The sequence below is a fragment of the Gadus macrocephalus genome, chromosome 9 (genome assembly GCF_031168955.1).
Source record: "Gadus macrocephalus chromosome 9, ASM3116895v1".
Classification (NCBI taxonomy): domain Eukaryota; kingdom Metazoa; phylum Chordata; class Actinopteri; order Gadiformes; family Gadidae; genus Gadus; species Gadus macrocephalus.
The window spans coordinates 441,983-461,300 of record NC_082390.1 but is presented as its reverse complement, the minus strand read 5'-3'; the positions used below and the strand labels follow the sequence as shown (position 1 = coordinate 461,300).

Below are 19,318 nucleotides of genomic sequence, written 5' to 3'. Positions count from 1 at the left end.
ATGGGAGTCATGATGGCGGTTGAGTATTTTATTCCACCTCGTTCAGGGAACAGGCGTTGCACCAGACTGTCCCTAGCATTGGTTGGCAGGCCACCTAGTAGGAGTTCCTGCTGCTGTGATCCATGATGGTCATCAGGGCCAGCCACGTCTCCTTGGCAGTGGGCAGGATCTGGTTGGCAGGGAGGATGAAGCCATAGCGGCCCGTGTCTCTCAGCTCAAAGGTGTAGGAGTACTTGATGCCCTGGTCGTAGGTCCAGTCAATGGTACCGCCACTGGCTTGGTCTAAAATGATATTACAGTCTTTGAATATAAATACAATGGTCTACTCCTGCTTAAATGTTGTTGACATCTGCTTGCTGCCAGATATTCCTCTTAACGGTCCAGCTGAAAAATCAGTAATGCTATTCATAGGACAAGGGTCCTAGCTAGGTTAAGGTTTAATTCAGAACCATTTTAAGGTTTCCGACCTCTTTAAAGTGTGACTATTGGCTAGCATGGTGAGATGTGTATGGTGAGTATTGTTGGCCGAGCTTACAGATGGTGTTGATGATGCTGCCGTAGCGATAGCGAGTTCCGTACAGTGAAGCCAGGTTGGTGATTGCCTTCTTGGCCAGCTCGTTCTGTCGGATCAAGGTATCAACATGTTATGATCTTCAGATTATTTTTGGAAAACGCCTCTACTCATTACAGTTGCATGGCGATATGTTTCCATAGTAACAGTACAGGAATTCAACCACAACATTGATTAAAGACGCATTGCTTCATGCATGATCCCCAACACTGCAGATGGACAACTGGAGGACCTGGCCCTGAACTCACCAGCTCCCCGTGGTCTCTGGCGGGGGTCTTGGTGAAGCCGTAGGGGAACAGCAGCATCTGGGAGTAGGCATGGATGGAGACGAAGGCCTTCATGTTGCCGTGGGACTTGACAAAGTCCACGATGGCCTTGACCTCAGACTCGGAGTGGGCGCTGGGTCCGCGGTACGTCTCGGAGCAAGGGTTGCCGCTGGCGCCCGCTCCTGAACATCAGAACCACCATTAGAAGGACGTGAACCAGGTGGGAGAGCAGGGAGACCTGCTGCTCGACATAACGCTAACCGGCCTGCATTCATATAGCGCTTTATTCCTAAGCGCTTTACAATGCGGCCTGACATCCACCCGGTCACGCACACAATCACACCGACGGCGGAGTCACCCATGCAAGGCGACAGCCGGCTCGTCGGGAGCAGTATGGGTTTTAGATGCCTTGCTCAGGGACTACTCAACACTCCAACCCGCTATACCTTCTGAGCTACTGACGCCCATCGGGGTTCAGGTAGGGACCATCGTGCCCGCTATACATCCTATGGTTGTTCATACTCTGTGTTTTAACATTATGAGCCGCTGCTTTACAACTGTGAATGCCCCGAGGGTGACCCAGGGTGACCCACCTCCGAAGCCTGCGTCCCAGTTCCTGTTGGGGTCCACTCCCACACAGGAGGACCCGGGGTTGGGCTTCCTGGTCTTACGCCACATGCGGTTCTGTTAAAACAGGATGGTTAGGGTCAGGGTTAATGTGTTTGTGTGTGTGGCAGCATCCCAGCTCTACTTGCCTTGGAGTGAGTGTAGGCGAAACCATCAGGGTTAGTCACAATCTCCAGGAAGATGTCCATCTTGTCGAGGATGGCCGTTAGGGCCTGGTCCTTCCCATACGTATCCACAATCTAACCATTAGAGAAGAACGGTAGCCTGTTAACCTCCATTCAGGGCTGAACAACACATATACATAAAGGCAATTTACACACCAGGGAATAGTTAGACTTTTGTGGTTATATTACAGTTCAGCAACCACACGACAGTGTGGCGTATATCACATTATTGAATGGAAATTAAACTACGTTTTTAGTCATATTAAAAATCTAATCATACGAAAATAGTAAAGCTATGTTTTTCCATGGACAATTGTTACTACCATGTTTGAGCTAGCATGGTTTGAACCAGTATATTTGTTGGTCCCATTGACTATGGCAACAGATGTGGCCAAGTGTGTAGTTAATTCACTTACATTTTTGGCAAACCATGTTCCGCTGGCCTGAGTGATCCATTCTCTGGAGTGGATTCCAGTGTCGAGCCAGATAGCCGGGCGACTGGTCCCACCGGTGCTGAACTACAGGAGAGTTTATCATTATTAAGACAAACACTTTCAAGCAGAGTGAGAACGCGCACCTAGTCACACAGAAGGTTTCATCGGCCTCGGTTAGATTTCAGTCAAGGGTAAGGATTATATTCTGCGGGATTACCTTCAGCACGTTGATGGGGCGGCCCTCGTAGCTCCGACCAATCACAATCTTGCTGACCAGGTTGGGATTCTCACTCACCAGCATGTCCTGGAAATTGTAGATCTGAAGAAAACCAAAGGCTGTAAGTATATGGTGAAATTAAATATCTTCAACGCCAACCACACCACTACAATTTTTAAATAAAAATAAAATATGTACTTTGCATATTATAATATGTGTAACATTTATAATTAATTTTAGTATTAGTATTATTATAATAAAAATATTTTATTATGGTATAATATATTAGAGAAATGTCTAATAGCATTGTAGCATTGCGTTGACTATTTATTATGTTGTAATTAGTTAAGAGTTTGATGCTGGTTACGAGCCTCTTCGATGGTGTGGTATCTGGAGTAGTCGAAGGCGTCAGTGTTTCTGGGCTCAACATCACGTGTTGCAGCGTCCATCTCTTCCGCTTCCTCGTCCAACGCAACCTGAGAACGAACAGTGCACATATGTCTCTGACTACTTTAAGGAATCGTATCTTGCGTTTTACGTCCCGTCACGTATAAATGTCTTTGATCAACAGAAGTACAGTCGTAGTACAACTATTAACAATATGAAAAAAATAATGATTTTTTTTATTTTGTGTTTAGCAATTGGCGACGTCTAGTGGTTAAAATGAGTCACTGCAGTTGTGCATCTGACGGTTCTCAGAAACAAATCGTGTCACCACCAGGAATATTATCATCGTCCTACCCCTCGTCAAATATCCGAACAATAAGCCCAATGTATGTTCTAAGAAGCATTTTAATAGCTGATCGGCATGCTTTTAATTCCTCTGTCAATATACCAATAAATCCCTTGGAACATATCCAACTACGTCCGATTGTGCCAACTCCGTATCTCCGTCCGCTCGTTCTCCCAGCGCTGCACCTCCGTACTGTTCTCATGCGGGGTCGTGTACCTGCAGGTCCCGGATCATGATCGAATACTGGATCTCGTAGTAGTCCAGGTGGGACTTGACGGTGCTCAGACTGAAGGCGGGCACCCTGATGTCCACAGGGGTGCTCACATCACGCACCCCGATCCAGATGTCCAGCTGTCAGGTCAGAAGTCAAGAGGGCGGGTTAACCGGTGAGGGAAGGAAGCATGTTGATTGGTCATAAATTCCAATGAAATGAAAACGCACCGCAACATCACAAAAATAGATGGTGTGTGTGTGTGTGTGTGTGTGTGTGTGTGTGTGTGTGTGTGTGTGTGTGTGTGTGTGTGTGTGTGTGTGTGTGTGTGTGTGTGTGTGTGTGTGTGTGTGCGCGCGCGTGTCTAGTGTATTAATGATTTACCCTATTTATTTTCTGTAGAGAATGGTTTACTTTAAAGCTTTAAAAACACAGTTTTTCAAGACAATCTTCTCCTTTTATATTCTTGTTAGAGAACCAGCTCCAGACACCATTCGGCCGCACCGTGCTCCGTACCACTCTATACCTATCCTAATACCTTATGCCTTTCTTCACCCCCCCTCACACAGCCCCTGTTCAGCACCACAACCAGAGATCCAGCATTTAGTCACACTCACTTCCGGCCCATGAATCCGGCCTCATGGAGCAGCTAACAGATCTCTAGTGCAGGGGTTTTCAAAGTGTGAGAGAGTGAGCCCCCCCTCAGAGAAAAAAATTCAGCTGAGCCCCCCCCCAAAAAAAAATGTTCTAAAGACCTGTGTTTTGAAAGCTATCCTAATTATTTTACACATTTTAAACATCTCTGATCATAATTTTAAAACATTTGAAACATATTTTTTAAACATTTTAAACATATTTCTGAAACATTAAAACATCTTTGTGCGTTTTTAAACACATTTCTTAACACAATTTATGAACTTTATCTAAGCATGTTTTAGCTTAACCTTTTTTAAATACATTTGAACATCTTAATCTGTGTAAACTGCCAGTTTACACAGATTCATTCAGGGTCCCCGACTCTGAATTTTCAGAGTCGAATCAGATCTGCTTTTTCAGTCCAGAGATTCGACTATTCGGCGGGGTTTGTTTACCGGCGTTGCTATGGTGACCTAAATTATTATAAGCAACTGAAAACGATGCCGATTTGAAACTAAAACTGTGATTCTAAAAAAAGTATAAATGCTATCAAAATTCCGTTTCGATAGTATTGAAGATACAAGTGTGTAGATTTGTTCAATGGTTTGAACTATGGTAAACGGTCGAAAAATGAATGAGTTACGATGTCTAGGAGTAGGTGTATCAGAATGGGCTGACGTCTTCAATGAAAACAGCTGAAAACGAAGCGGTATGAAACTAAAACTGTGATTCTGAAGAAATTTTAAATGATATCGAAATTCTGTTTAGATATTATTGAAGATACAAGTGTGTAGATTTGTTAAATGGTTTGCACGAAGATAAACGGTTGAAAATCGATTTAGTTAGGTTACTTCTACAGTTGAAGTACGATTGATGATTTGAATCATCGACTTTCAGGTTTTTCTTCGGGTTTATTTTTTTCTCACGTCGCGCCCCCCCTGAAGAACTCTGGCGCCCCCCACAGTTTGAAAACCACTGCTCTAGTGTGTTTCTGTCTGCATGAAGCAACAAGCCCTGTGTGTGTTGTTGTGTGAGTGGGCGAGAGGGTGAAGGGGTGAGGGGGCGAGAGGGTGAAGGGGTGAGGGGGTGAGAGGGTGAGGGGGAGAGGGGGTGAGGGGGTGAGGGGGAGGGGGTGAGGGTTGAGTGGGTAATGGAGTGAGAGGGGGGGAGGGGGGTGAGGGTCAGTGGGGTGAGGGTTGAGTGGGTAATGGGGTGAGAGGGGGGGGGGGGGGGGGGTGAGGGGGAGAGGGGGTGAGACCTGCAGGTGATCCAGGGCTTCCAAGTCCCGGAGGGCCGAGAGTTGGAGCTCATCCTTGGCCGAGATGCGCAGCACCTGGTGCCTGGTGAACACACGCACACGCATGCACACACACACACACACACACACACACACACACACACACACACACACACACACACACACACACATTAACACACACACACGCACGCACACACATTAACACACAAACACACAAATAAACACACAAACACACAGTTTGTAATCGCTTTTAAGTAATATTAAGACCCATGGCATTGGTAAAAATCTGCAAACTGACACAGCTTTACTACATCCAAAGTGTACATATCCATATGTTGGAGTATCACGTTACTTTTTTTCCATTGATATGCACCTGTTTTGTTTTGTCTATATTTGTGTGTTGCAGGTCATTGTGTAATTTCCCTAATATACACATTTACCCATCTCAGTCTCTCACTCACTCACTCAGTCACTCACTCACTCACTCACTCACTCACTCACTCACTCACTCACCCATCGAAGGTGTCCCTGGCGAGAACCGCCAGCGACAGCGCGGCGAACACGAGCAGTGCCTTCATGGTAGCAGAGGAGAGTGTGGCCCCCGGCGCGGCCCCTGGCTTTAAACTCCTGACGGGGGGCGGAGGCAGGGGCTGGGCTGATGTGGTGACGGCCGAGTAGTGGCCTCGCTTCAGGGGGGTCGGACCGGGGCCCGGCTGGTCGGGTTCCCACGGACGCTGTTCCGTATCAGTCCCGTTAAAGTTTAAAGACTTTAAAACTTAAATATTAAAGTTTTGAAGCCCATCTTTATTGAATGCCTTAAACCAAAAATTAGACTTTTCATTAGATCAGTTTCCTTGTTCACACTGTTCACACCCAAAGACAACAACAGGAAACGGTTCAGCACCTTGTGTTCATAAGGCCAAAGCGGTTAACAGCCGGGCGTTGATACAGCCTGAGCTTCACACAGAGCTCGATATTACGCCTTTTATTGAATGTCATTTATTTTCTTTAATAATGTGTATATTTGGCATTATTTAAGTACATTTTGTTCTGAATTAAAAAAAAAGGTGTTCCCTTTTTTGAGCAAAGCAAACATTAAGATGGCTGATACGACTGGTCCACGCCCACAAGTAGCCCGATGAGGCAATAGTGCTGATAAGACTTGGGTACAGGAAAAAGTCAAGAGATAATATGAGAGGTTTGGTCTACACCTGCTGTCTGCTCCTTACTTCACAGGATGTCAAGTTCATGTTCAAAAGTAAAATCTAAATCTCCCTATGACCTGAACGCCCCCCTTCTCCCCCCCACACACGCACGCACGCACACACGCACGCACACGCACGTACACACACACACACACACATAAACTCCCATTGCTTCAAATTGCAGGCTTTGCTTCCTGTGAGCCTGTATGGCCACAGACGACAGGGTGTCTGGGTAACTCTGTGATGAACTGGCCTCTGCTTCAGCATGTTTGTCATCTAGTCATCCAGTTCATTATTTAGTCCAGTCAATGTAATCTCACGAGGTACGACAGCCTGAAGTGATTATTTCTCATCTGCTTGCCTTTTCTGACGAGCAGTCCAGAGAAGGGAAATATTGTTTTGCTGCTGTTCTCAAACACTTGAATCTGAATCTGTTGACCTTGTAAAAAAAACATTTGGACACAAAATATTGCTTCATACTTTGTGCATCTCTTTTTTTATGTTTCATCTTATACACCAAAAATACATTTGCCACTTTAGCTTTTACATTTTTTGTCATCACTATCATATGAATATTGTTTTACTACATAGATGACCAGAGTGGCCATGTTGTACTGCATACATGATCTTTATAAGACCGCCTGACTTTGATGCTGCTCACCACAGGACCCTCGAATGAATGAATGCGTCGCTAATAACAAAATAAAAGCTCACCTTGCAGGGTTTAGCAAATGTTGGTCAAGCTTTGACTTTTTAGCACATCTATCAACTGCATGCTGAAGACCTAGAGGTGGTGTTGCTGCTTTGGGCCAGGCAATGGCCAACAAGAGACTACTGAATGCCAGCCGCTCATGTGTTCAAGGGCAAGTTCAATAATTACATCCGCTCTATTGTCTGAGATGGCAGGGTGAGACAGTGGTGTATTCATATGGGAGTGGACTACAAGACGAGGAGAGGAAGTCAAGGTCCGCATCCCTGCTCACTTGCTTGACTTCCTTCCCCACGATGGTGACGAAGCAGCGGACTGAGGAGAACGCAATGTCACTGCTCACTGAGAGGGTGCCAAAGAGGGAACCTCTCTCTCTCTCTCTCTCTCTCTCTCTCTCTCTCTCTCTCTCTCTCTCTCTCTCTCTCTCTCTCTCTCTCTCTCTCTCTCTCTCTCTCTCTCTCTCTCTCTCTCTCTCTCTCTCTCTCTCTCTCTCTCTCTCTCTCTCTCTCACAGCAAGATCATTATTCACATGTGTCACTATGTAAGTTAATTTGCGTGTGTGTGTGCGTGCGTGCTTGTGTGTCGATCCTTCACACAGATCCTTTTCCTGAATACAGTATGTCCACGTGCATGCAATCAAAAGGTCAAACATCGGTCCTCACACTCTCAGCTCTGTATAGGTGTGTCTCATCTACAAAGCACAAGTAAACCACTGGACTCTGCCTTTGTTGGCCTCGGTCGTCAGAACACTCCTCCTACTACACGGTGATTGGCTGTCTTCCATTTTATTGGCCCCCCACTGTCCCTATCTAACTTTCTATTGGCCCGGAGTTGAGAGAACCCCAAAGGCGGAAGTGGTTTACCCCACCCACGTTGAAGGAAGATTGAACCGGACTGGACGCCCGAAGTGGAATGAGAGTGTGATCTGGGCTGTGTGTCATCCCGAAAGTTTTGTGTCATTGCATGTTTTCTTGACAGTACCGCCGACATAAGCGCCGTGTTTGGTCCACTCGCTAAGGAGGTCGAGCTGAAAGAATGGAGATCGAGAGAGAAGTTAAAAAGGTAGGGTATCCCGCCTTCATTGACTGACCTACACGGATCCGGTGACGCCCTGGGAGATGTGCCAGGGTTGTTGCAGGTGGCGTTAAACACTTTTAAATCGAAAATAGTTTCACCGCCATTCACCTTCATGGTATAACATTTTACCTCATTCTATAAACGGAATGTCCGGAGTCGCGACTTTACTGCCGTTTTCTGCAGTGCAGCTTACGCTGCTTTTCATTCAATGACACAGTTGCGGTTCCTTAGGGGTCGATATGAAACCCGTGATTTGTTCTAACAGCGTACTGTTTTAACAACAGCAAATGTTGTTTTTATAGTAGCCACTCGTTTTCCTGCAGGCAAAAAGGCATATCACCTTCCTACGAAGAAGTACGAGAAGGAATAGCGTTTGCATATTTTCTGAGGCATAAGCCTATTTTTTTCTAATCATAAAAGTGTGACATAGTTTGGTTGTCCCATTTGTATTCATGCATTTCCCTCAGAGTGAACACACACACACGTTCACGTACACAAACTTTCACATACACGAACACACGCATACACCCACCCTTGTGACAGATTTTCGGTCTTTAGTCATCCGTCTCACGGTTTGCTCAATATGATGACGTTTATGCAATCTTTGAGCTCAATGCTTAGAGTACATCCTGGCTCATCTGGTCGTTGGAGACCTCAGACACTAAACACTATCATTTGAACCCGAGCTCTGCAGGTCCTTTTTAAAACGGTATACCAGTATATTATACACAGTGCAAGATTGCTGCAATTTGGAAAAAAAATACACACTGCAATGAAAACCTTTTTTGTTGTCTTTTGAAGAATCGTAAGAATACTCTGGTGGCATTCAATGCAACTAGTAGCACTGTGAATAACTTCTTTGTACTTACTAGTGACCTGACCGTACAACCTCCGTTTATTGCACAGTCCACTCCTGCCTTGAGGAGTGGACTGAGTTTAAACTCTGCCGTGGAAGAACAAAACATCCAGAGAGGGTTATGGTTCGACTCCATCAATCTCCTGGTATCCAAACATTTACATTTGCATTAAAAGGGTTAATGGGTGTTTTCTTCTGTATTGACTCAACAGCCAGTGGCAATAACACCAGAAGATTAGTGCTGGTTTTAAAACTACTGTTTATGAGCACATACAATTATATACTCTGGATGATTTGCTGTCGTTGGGGACGCAGACAAGGCGCAGTGACCGTAAGCTTTGTCAAATGAAAAGGAGAATATAGGCATGGGGGGAGTACAGAGTAGTTCCTGTTTTGAATGCTTTGTCGCAGACATGGCAGTGATCAACAAAGCAGTCTAGTCATAGCTTATGCTTCCTTGAGATTTGAGCCTTAAATTACACTGACTATTAAAAGCAGGCAGGAGGGGGCGGGGGATGACATAACGTGGCTGAAGTGTGGAGAATGTGTTGGCTCAGGCTTTATATTCATCGCCTGATGGTGCAGCCGGCCAGCATCTGAAGGTTAGAGGTATCTCACTCTTTTGAGTTGCCTTGCTGAGAAACAGTTACTATTAAGATGTGTTCTAAAGACTACAAAGATGGGTTCCTGCTACAGTTTTACTAATTCTTGGTAGAAACTTAGGATGAGAGCTTCTTGTTCATCTCCACTTTCTTTTTAACCAATGTGAGTTATTAAGTTTATTAAGTTATTGTTTTTGGGGTCCTTGCTTTTTAGTATATTTGTGTTTTTATTGACAGATGGGAGGAGGGGGGGGGGGGGGGGGGGGGGCTGTATGAGCCATGCTCTTATAAGAGGCATTCCTCAGTAGTGGACGAAATGTGGGTCAAAAGGACTCCCTCAGACACAAGGGGAGCTCGGAGTTAGGGGGGGGTTGCGGGGGCCAGACAGACATCATGGAATACATGACCATTTATGGTCACGATCAGATGGGACGGCTCAGGGTCTGCCCCAGCAGGGATTGATACAGATGTTGGAGGATAGATCCAGATGTTGGAGGATAGGATTGATACAGTTGTTGGAGGATTGATGCAGATGTTGGAGGATAGGATCGCGGCAGCAGCGCCAAGAACTGTCAATATGAATAATGTGGTAGTCTGCACTCTTCCAACTATGCCTCGTCACAGGGTTGTTCTTCAAACACAAGAGAGTAACTAAGGACCCAAGAACTACTGCGTTGTAGACTATAAGCAATTGTATAGCGAGAGAGCAATCCTGTTACCTTACATTTCATTACTAAATCATCTCTGCCCAAGCATCCAAACCATATTTAGGATGCACAATTTAGCCTCCATATTATGTTAATATTTAACTGAGTATGTTTGTTTAGTTATAATATGAAGTACTGGCTCTGGGCACGGGTCACAGAAGATCTCCAACCCTGAGGCTATTAAATAATGTATCCAGCTTAATGCATGCAGGCCATCGAATGGGTCTCTCATCTAATCTAATCTCCTCTCCCCTCCTCTCCCACCAGATGACCCTGGGTCATGACTTTGGGGCGGGGGCCGCCTGCCTCAAGTGCAAGGAGAAGTGCGAGGGCTTCGAGCTGCACTTCTGGAGGTGAGTCACACACACACAAGTACACACGCACATGTTAAAGGCCCCGTGACATGCCACCAGGTGTGAGTGTGGCCGTTACAAGCCTTTTGGAAAATCTGCGTGTCCACCTAGATGTGTGACGGTTAGATGAACAGTGTTTGCTACTGTCCACTGGGTAGGCCGGTAGCCTGATCTATCCAGCACACATCTAGGTGGACACGCCCACCTGTGGTGTCATAAGGGACCGATTTTGAAAAAGGCTTGTAACGGCTAATCACACCACACCTGGAGGCATGACATGGGACCTTGATGGTAAAGCAGCAGGGCCGGATTAACCAATGGGTTTTATGGGCACGTGCCCAGGGCCCCGCCCAGCCAGAGGGCCCAAGACTCGTCCGAATTTTTATTTATTTTTTTCGGGCGAGCCCCTTTAAGTTGCGAATGAGTCAATATCAGCGCACGCCGGTTGCCTCGGTTTCAATTAGAAACGTTTACCAAGTATCCCCTGTTTGAGTGTAGCGGAATGTACTGTACAGGCTGTGACAGGCCAAGAGCAATATCAGGTAGCAACATTCAATGTCATAATTGACAAACTGGTTAGCTGCCTGGGGCACAGAATGGACGCATATCGGGATGTTTTGGACAAATTTAAGGTGCTCTTTATGGAAACTGACAATTTGACCAGTATCCGTGAACAGGCAGAAGTGCTCTGCATGTCATACCCATCTGATTTAGATGTCGACTTGGCCAATGAAATAATCCAGTTCAGAAGCTTCATACAAAACGAACAGGATAAGTCTCCTCAAAAGCTTTTGAAGATGATCTTAAAACATGGTCTGCAATCAACTTTCCCAAGCGATTTTATAGCTCTCCGTATTTTTTTGACCCTGCCTGAGACAAATTGTAAAGGGGAACGATCATTTTCACATCTGGCCAGAATTAAAAATGAGCTTAGAACGACACAGACGCAACAGCGCCTCAGCGCGCTGTCACTCATGGCCATCGAGACGGAGCTACTCAGGAGCCTGGAATTCGATGAAGTTATCACTGACTTTGCTAATAGGAGAGCCCGTAAGAAGTTTTTCTTACAGGTGCGTCTGGGAGGGAGACATAAACATATATATATTATTTCTCATTTAATGTTACATATTTGTATTCAGACTTACTTCTGTTTACTAACTTCTACGTGTAATGTATTGCCATTCATTATATAGACATACCCTGGCGGAGAGGAGTACTAGTTTAAGGATCAAGATGAAAGAGAGGACAGAAGTGGGGAAATCAGAAAGACAGACAACCAGACCGTGATAGGGGATCCTGAGTGAAGAAAGGAGACCAAGGGATGATGCCAGTCACATTAAAAAAACTCTATGTTCATATGTTCATTCAGCAATTCATAAGTTGATAGGGCTAGGCTAGTATAAACTGAATAAACAAATCGAATAAACAAATAATTAAAGTATTTCATTTTGATGGTGATGGTTTTAGCATATCATTTTGCTTTGTTAAATGTTTCTTTGTCTTGTTTTAGCATATAATGCTTTGTTGATAATATGCAATAGAAACATTTCTGTTCTGTTGTGACATAGGCTACAATAGGCCTAATCATTAATAATAAAAAACACCTGCCACAGCACTGGTTTTTTTTTCGGGGGGGGGGGGGGGGGGGCATCCAACATTTGTGCCCAGGGTCCTGTGACTGCTTAATCCGGGCCTGTAAAGCAGGGTTGGGCCATATCGACTACAGTGAAAGGTTATTAAACAGCTTTTTAGCTCATAATACACTACCTTTCTGTGTAAAAGAGCAGAACTGAATCTCAGCATATCTACTTTTATATGTGTGATCCCAGTCCTGACCTTCATATAATCAGAATCATGAAGCGGGGAGCAGGCAGATGAAGGCATCCAGGTCTGGTTGTGGATCGGAGGGTTAAAATCTGTTGCAAGCAGGATTGAAAGCTAACAGATGTGTGTTTCTCTCTCGCTCTTGCTCTCTCGTATAACACAACCCACATAACACAACCTGTCCTAACATGTAAAGCTACACAGCCCTCTCTCAATAACGTTTCAAACCTCATCATTTATCATTTAAGGGCATGTCTTCTCATCATAATCCTATGGGCCTATATACACTCTTAATGTATTTCTTATTGCATTGAAATTAGTATGGTAAACCCATAGTCTTTTGACCTTCTTCCATGGTCAGAGAATTATTATATTTACCCAGCATGGCCTGTCATATTGTCCGGGGGGCTGAGGATTTATGGAAATGCAAAAGTTTTAACTGGAGAAAATTTGTTTTGTTCATATTTTAATCATGTTAATAGAGAAAACACAGCTTTAAAGTGTGACTCAAACGTAGGCCCATACTTGCAGAAAAGTTACAAAGATAATTTATTGCATATATGGTAGAGCAGAAAGAGCTCACACTACCACGAACCCAATGAGTCTAAAGTGAAATGTAATTAATCATAAACATGTACCACAATGAGCACATCAGTTGGCAATATTGCAGTTGCAAGCATGCTAGACATGACATATTATGTCCTGACCGGTCCAACATCCAAAACGGGGTGCAGGGCTTTGAGCTGCACGCCCTCCTGTGGTTGAACACTGAATTGTAGGGAGTGGTCTATAAAGCAGAGATAGAAGGTGGGACATTGGTTTGCTCCCACATCCAAAATCGTGCAGGTTAGAGCAGTTGGAGAGCCTACAGTCCCACAAGAATGCCCCCTTCCTCTGTGACCCTGAATGTCCCCCTCCCTGCCTCATCCCTCTAGTTCTTATTAGTAAATGCTACACGTGTACCCCCTAAGATGGCGCAATTTGATTGGTTCGCTTCTTGGGATATTGGGCAGTACCCCATGATTGAGATTTCAAACTTGGGATATCGCGTGATGGTCGTCGCTAATAAATAGACAAATAAATCGCTAATAAAAAGACAAATAAATCCCGGCAAAAAGTGTTATATTTTTTTATTTTGGGAGTAGTGTGTAGAATATATAACAATAATTCACCTCAGGCTCCATGAATAGTGGGGAGTAACCACTATTCACTTTGCCTTCGGTGAGTAATTGTTAAATATTATAATACACTCTAAATGAAGGGTTAGTGTTTCAATGACTGCACAAGTCATGAACTGATGTTACAAAATGAGGTCCAACTATCACCGTGAAGCACCACGATGTCTGGGTGATGCACAGACACCACCCAACACCTCCACCCTCAGAGCCTCAGCCCCCTCCTTCTGTCCGTCTTCCTCGTCCGCAGGAAGATCTGCCGCAACTGCAAATGTGGGCTGGCCGACCACAACGTGCACATGGAGTCGGAGGAGAGCAAGAAGGTGGGCAAGCTGTTCGAGGACACCAAGTACACGGGGCTCATCGCCAAGCTGAAGACGGAGGGCGTGCCCTCCTACAGGGGCAACATGGCGGCCGTCTCCACGCTCAGCCCCGCCTCCTCTTCGCTGGTGCGCCCCGCCTTCGGCACCTCCTCCTCCTCTTCCTCCTCCTCCTCCTCTTCCTCCCCCTCCAACGCTGCGTCTGGCCCGTTCGGCGGCCCTGCCGGTGCCGGGGCCGGGGCCGGTGCCGGGGCCGGTGCCGGGGCGGCAGCCGCCCCCCCTGGCCGGTCTGGGAAGTGCCCGGCCCCCGCCCCCCCCGCCAAGGTCACCATCACCCCGGTGAAGGGCGTGGCCGTGCCGGTGAACGCCGGCACCTCGTCTGTGACGTACGAGTGGGCGCCCCCGGGGGCCAATAAATACATGGTAAGACCCCCCCCTGTGTGTGTGTGTGTGTGTGTGTGTGTGTGTGTGTGTGTGTGTGTGTGTGTGTGTGTGTGTGTGTGTGTGTGTGTGTGTGTGTGTGTGTGTGTGTGTGTGTGTGTGTGTGTGTGTGTGTGTGTGTGTGTGTGTGTTCTATACTTCCCATTAACTCTGTTACTATCATATGACTGGTCCATGGTTACCCCGTGTGCCGACCCTTAGCCTTGGTATCGGCGCCTCCTTCCTTGTGCGCGATGGTCTGGCTCTGCTGATGCATTCCAGCGATATTAAAGGTCCCATGACGTGCCACCAGGTGTGAGTGTGATTGGCCCCTTATGACCACCTAGATGTGTGACGGATAGATGAGCGTCGTTTGCTACAGCCCACTGGGTAGGCCGGTCGACTGATCTATCAGCACACATCTAGGTGGACACGCCCACCTGTGATGTCATAAGGGGCAGTAAGGCCAATCACACCACACCTGGCGGCATGTCAGGGGGCCTTGGGGCCTTAAGGTGAGGCTCAGGGGACGGCCTGGGTCTGTGAGCGCACCTCTCACCCCGAGTCCTCTCTCCGCTCTGCCCCCCCCCCCAGGCGGTGCGCTACATCGAGCTGCTTCCCCCGGGGAAGCGTCCGGTGAAGGGCTCGGAGGGCGCAGAGTACCGCCGGCAGCAGATGGCGGTCCAGCTGCCGGAGCACGACCAGGACCCCGCCCTGTGCCACGAGCTCAGCCCCGCCGAGGTGGCGCTGATGGAGCAGTACGTCCGCAAGTACAAGGACGACGCGCTGGGCATGGGCGACGTCCGGCTGCCCGAGGAGATGGCCCTGCTGCGGGCGGGGGGGGCAGGGGGGCTGGGAGGGGCAGGGGGGGCAGGGGGGATCGTAGGGCCGGGAGGGTTCGGCGCTGCCGCTTCAGGGGCCGGTTCAGGACCAGCCCATGCGGGGCCCGGGGCCCCTGGGTCTGGGGGGCACGGGGCCCCTGGGTCTGGGGGGCACGGGGCCCCTGGCTATGGGTCTGGGGGGCACGGGGCCCCTGGGTCTGGGGGGCTCGGGGCCCCTGGCTATGGGTCTGGGGGGCTCGGGGCCCCTGGGTCTGGGGGGCTCGGGGCCCCTGGGTCTGGGTCTGTGGGGGGCCCGGCGCTGGGAGAGGTGGCCCGGGCTGCGGGGGCTGGAGCCCTGGGCGTCCCTGGAGGAGACGTGGGCGCAGCGGAGCAGAGCTTTGTGAGTACCCTGGGGAGCGTTGGTCTCCTCCCCTCAAACAGAGCAGCGTGTCGGGGCCTCCCTTGGTTTGGATCTCACAAAAAATAAAACCGCCCTTCAGTCATTATCAACCTTCTCTCTCGCTCTCGCTCTCTCTCCCCCTCTCCCCCCCCCCTCTCTCTCTCTGTCTACCCCTCTCCACCCCTCCCTCTCTGTCTCCCTCCCTCCCCCCCAGTCGTGCAGCCACTGCCAGCTGCCCATGCGTCGTGGCGAGCCGGCGGTGTACGCTGAGCGCGCCGGCTACGACCAGCTGTGGCACCCAGCCTGCTTCGTCTGCTGCAAGTGCAGCGAGCTGCTGGTCGACATGATCTACTTCTGGAAGAAGGGGAAGCTGTACTGCGGCCGTCACTATGGCGACAGCGAGAAGCCCCGCTGCGGGGGCTGTGACGAGGTGGGGGGGGGTTTGGGGACAACACAAACCTTTTATTCACTTCTGGTCATGTCATAAAGGGCTATGAAGGTGTGCATTATGAATCAGAAAATCACGCTAGATCAAATCCATTGCATTTCACATCATTGCAGTCTCTGGATTATCCGTCTGCTGTTGTATTCCATATTATTTTTCCTGGGACGGAGATGTAAGTGTTACTTTTCAAGGATCTTCAGTCATTGTTTGACTCTTTTCCCCTGTGTCTTTGTGTTTCCCTGTGTATTGTTTGTTGGTTTCGCCTGTGTATTTGTGTGTGTGGAGTGTGTTTCCCCTGTGTATTTCTATGCGTCTGTGTGTGTGTTTCCCTGTGTATTTGTATGCGTTTGTGTGTGTTTTGTGTTTCCCTGTGTATGTATGTGGTCTTTCATGTACAGCTGATCTTCAGTAACGCGTACACACAGGCCGAGGATCAGAACTGGCACTTGAAGCACTTCTGTTGCTTTGAGTGCGACTGTGTTCTGGCCGGGGAGACCTACGTGATGGAGAAGGACAAGCCCCTCTGCAGACCCTGCTACATGAACACCTACAGCGTGGTACGTGTGTGTGTGTGTGTGTGTGGTATGTGTGGTACGTGTGTGTGGTACGTGTGGTACGTGTGTGTGTGTGTGTGTGTGTGCCTATGTTTATTACACGGCTCTTCTCAATACTGTGGAACGCTCCGTTCACTTACATGGGCCTTCCCGACTCCTGGAGTGAATTCTTTTTTTGACCGTTGCTCAGCATATAATGACCGCTGTCAAGGAAAGGGGATTTTAGTCCGGTAACTTATCAACCCCAGCGTATTCGGTTGCTAAGCGACGTCAATGTCTTTGACAGACTAATTCTCTGCTGATCAAAACTATGAATGGTAATTGTAAAAGGACACACTGTGTCAAGTTATTTTTTCGGCAAGTTGCCGTGTAATGAGTGGGATAATGTATAGACCACCGGTCATTTCGATAATGACCGGTGGTCTGTACATTATCCCTTACGTATGTGTGCACATGTAGGTCTGATAGCTTGTTTAACTTTCTGAGCATTTCTTGGTTTTTCTCTCTGTCCGCTTATGATACCATAGCTTCGTGGGTCAGGTTTTCTGTATCTGGCCATCCTAGCCTTACAGCTGGTCATTCTGATATATCGCTGTAAAGTTAGTTACTCATTATCTTAGTTAATCAGACATTAAGGATCATTAAGGATCAGCAAGACACCCTTATCGGTATCTTATCTCCCCACTACCAATACTCACTTCCTTACCACATTAAACAAACCCATGTATGGACTGACCCTTTGTCTGAATCGGTCTGTTGAATACAATAAAACAGTCCGCCCCCTATCTCGGCCAACCCAACCCATCACTGCAGACTTCAACCTGGTTACCTTCCCCTACTAACACTCCATCCTCCCTACCCTAACCTCCACCCCTACCCAAAGGGGTTTTTAGCTTTTAAGAATTGATTTATTCTCCTACATGATTACTAACTATCTATTGTTGAAGTATGTCCTGCTTGTATGTGCCTGACCACAAATGAAGTTTGTTGACAGTTGTTTGACTTTGAGTTGAATCGGACGTCCTGCTTCCCGCCGTCTCTAACCCCCGGGCCCCCGCCCCCCTCTCGCTCCAGTGGTGTGTCTCCTGCCAGCAGCAGCTGGAGCCCGAGGCCCAGCGCGTGTCCTACGGCGACTACCACTGGCACGGCGAGCCCCGGTGCTTCCAGTGCTCCGGATGCGCCAAGTGTCTGATGGGGGAGCGCTTCATGGCCGTGCAGGACAAGCTCTTCTGCTCCGTGGAGTGCAAGAAGAAGACGCCCGCCTGAGCGGCGGAACGGCGGCCAGGCACAAGATACTGAACCGAGCGCAATCAAAGAGAGTGAGAGTGAGAGTGAGAGTGAGAGTGTGTGTGAGAGTGAGAGTGAGAGTGCAAGATGTGGCAGATGATGATGGTGGGAGATCAAGGTCCCGTTCACTCTGAACAACGGCATTGCTTGACATCTCTGGAATTTGCAATTCCAAAAATCCACCTATAAACATATAAACGGTGAATAGTATTTGAGATAGATAAAGTCAATATCTATGCATCGCCTTTCTAAACTGCCTTCACTAGGTGGCACACTTTCCCCACGAATATCTCTGTAGCTTCACTCTTGGCTTCTTTTCTCTTTTTCATTTGCTGATGAGATTAATGTTGTTTGGCTTGTGAGTCATCTCTGGCCCAGACTACTGATTTTCTCCAGACTAACAATACCATTCCCATATGTGGTGAAGGTTCTTCATTTGGCTGATTTGAAAAAAGATATGGATCAATAAACTGCAGTTCATATTGTTCTAATAGAGCCATCACTCTGAAGGGAAAACATTTGTCAAAGAACTAAAAACCTAAGTTACAATGTAGAATTGTAGGATACGATAACAATTGTAAGTGTATAGACTTCAGTGTCTTCAAGGCAACATTGGATACTAGTAATGACCAATTATGACCCAATGTTTACAACTTAATGACAAAATATCAAATTCAATTGATTTAATAACACATTTTCTACAATTACTTTTTGATATACTTTCATTGTGTTTCAATTGTTTCCATTTTGTAATCGACAGATTTTCTATTAAAAAAACAAATGTCTTGGCATTTTCATCTTTCATTTAATCTCAGGTGACATGGTGTATGGTGTACCTGACATCCTGCCATGGTAACCATGAGCATAACGCATGCAACTATAGAACAAAAGGCCATATTGTGTTGAACAAGCCCTAGGAAAAATGCATAATGTATCTCTTTAGCCATATATTTTCCGTTCCAATATCGTGCAATTTCCTAATTAATCATAGCTGATACTTTTATCCAAGGCAACTTCGTTTGTGAATCATGGGGTTTGCATCTAGCAGGCTATACCCAAAAAGGCCTGCTGCAGCAATTTACGCAGTGATAAAATACAGTAGTATTATATTTCTAGTAAACTTCATTCAATACTATTATCATTTAAAACAGGCTTTTTTTTTTTCTAAAGGCAGCCAAAGTCGTGGCTTTTCCTAAGGCTTACTTACTTTATAGGCTGAATCATGTTTTTCCACCTCTCTATGCCAACTACAAACAACCACCTCCTTCCACCCCTTTGCCACCTATAAGTGAACGTTTCTAGATCTGCCGCTGGCTGCTGGCAACTTGCTTGCAAATTTGAAATGCCCAAAAACCTAGACCCCCCCCCCCCCCCCCCAATGAATTCGGAGATGGCGCATCGCAGTTTAAGGATCATTATAGCGACTTCTGTGTGGTTTCAAAGTTT

General features: G+C 47.0%; 2 protein-coding genes across 2 annotated transcripts; one reads left to right on the top strand and one right to left on the bottom strand.

Moving 5' to 3' along the window:
• Positions 1-13: 13 nt before the first annotated feature.
• On the bottom strand, positions 14-5,779 carry cpa5 (carboxypeptidase A5). Its single transcript, XM_060060092.1, has 11 exons — positions 5,631-5,779; positions 5,118-5,199; positions 3,229-3,363; positions 2,651-2,755; positions 2,280-2,381; positions 2,045-2,146; positions 1,593-1,703; positions 1,431-1,521; positions 820-1,019; positions 536-620; positions 14-282 (listed from the first exon to the last, which is right to left on the bottom strand). The coding sequence occupies exons 1-11, from the start codon at positions 5,693-5,695 to the stop codon at positions 95-97; spliced, it is 1,266 nt and encodes a 421-aa protein (XP_059916075.1). The 5' UTR covers positions 5,696-5,779; the 3' UTR covers positions 14-94.
• A 2,092-nt stretch (positions 5,780-7,871) lies between these two features.
• tes (testis derived transcript (3 LIM domains)) lies at positions 7,872-18,660 on the top strand. Its single transcript, XM_060060089.1, has 7 exons — positions 7,872-8,093; positions 10,541-10,626; positions 13,876-14,368; positions 14,960-15,586; positions 15,801-16,016; positions 16,430-16,588; positions 17,660-18,660. Exons 1-7 carry the CDS (start codon positions 8,067-8,069, stop codon positions 17,849-17,851), a joined length of 1,800 nt encoding a protein of 599 aa, XP_059916072.1. The 5' UTR covers positions 7,872-8,066; the 3' UTR covers positions 17,852-18,660.
• The last annotated feature ends 658 nt before the right edge of the window (positions 18,661-19,318 follow it).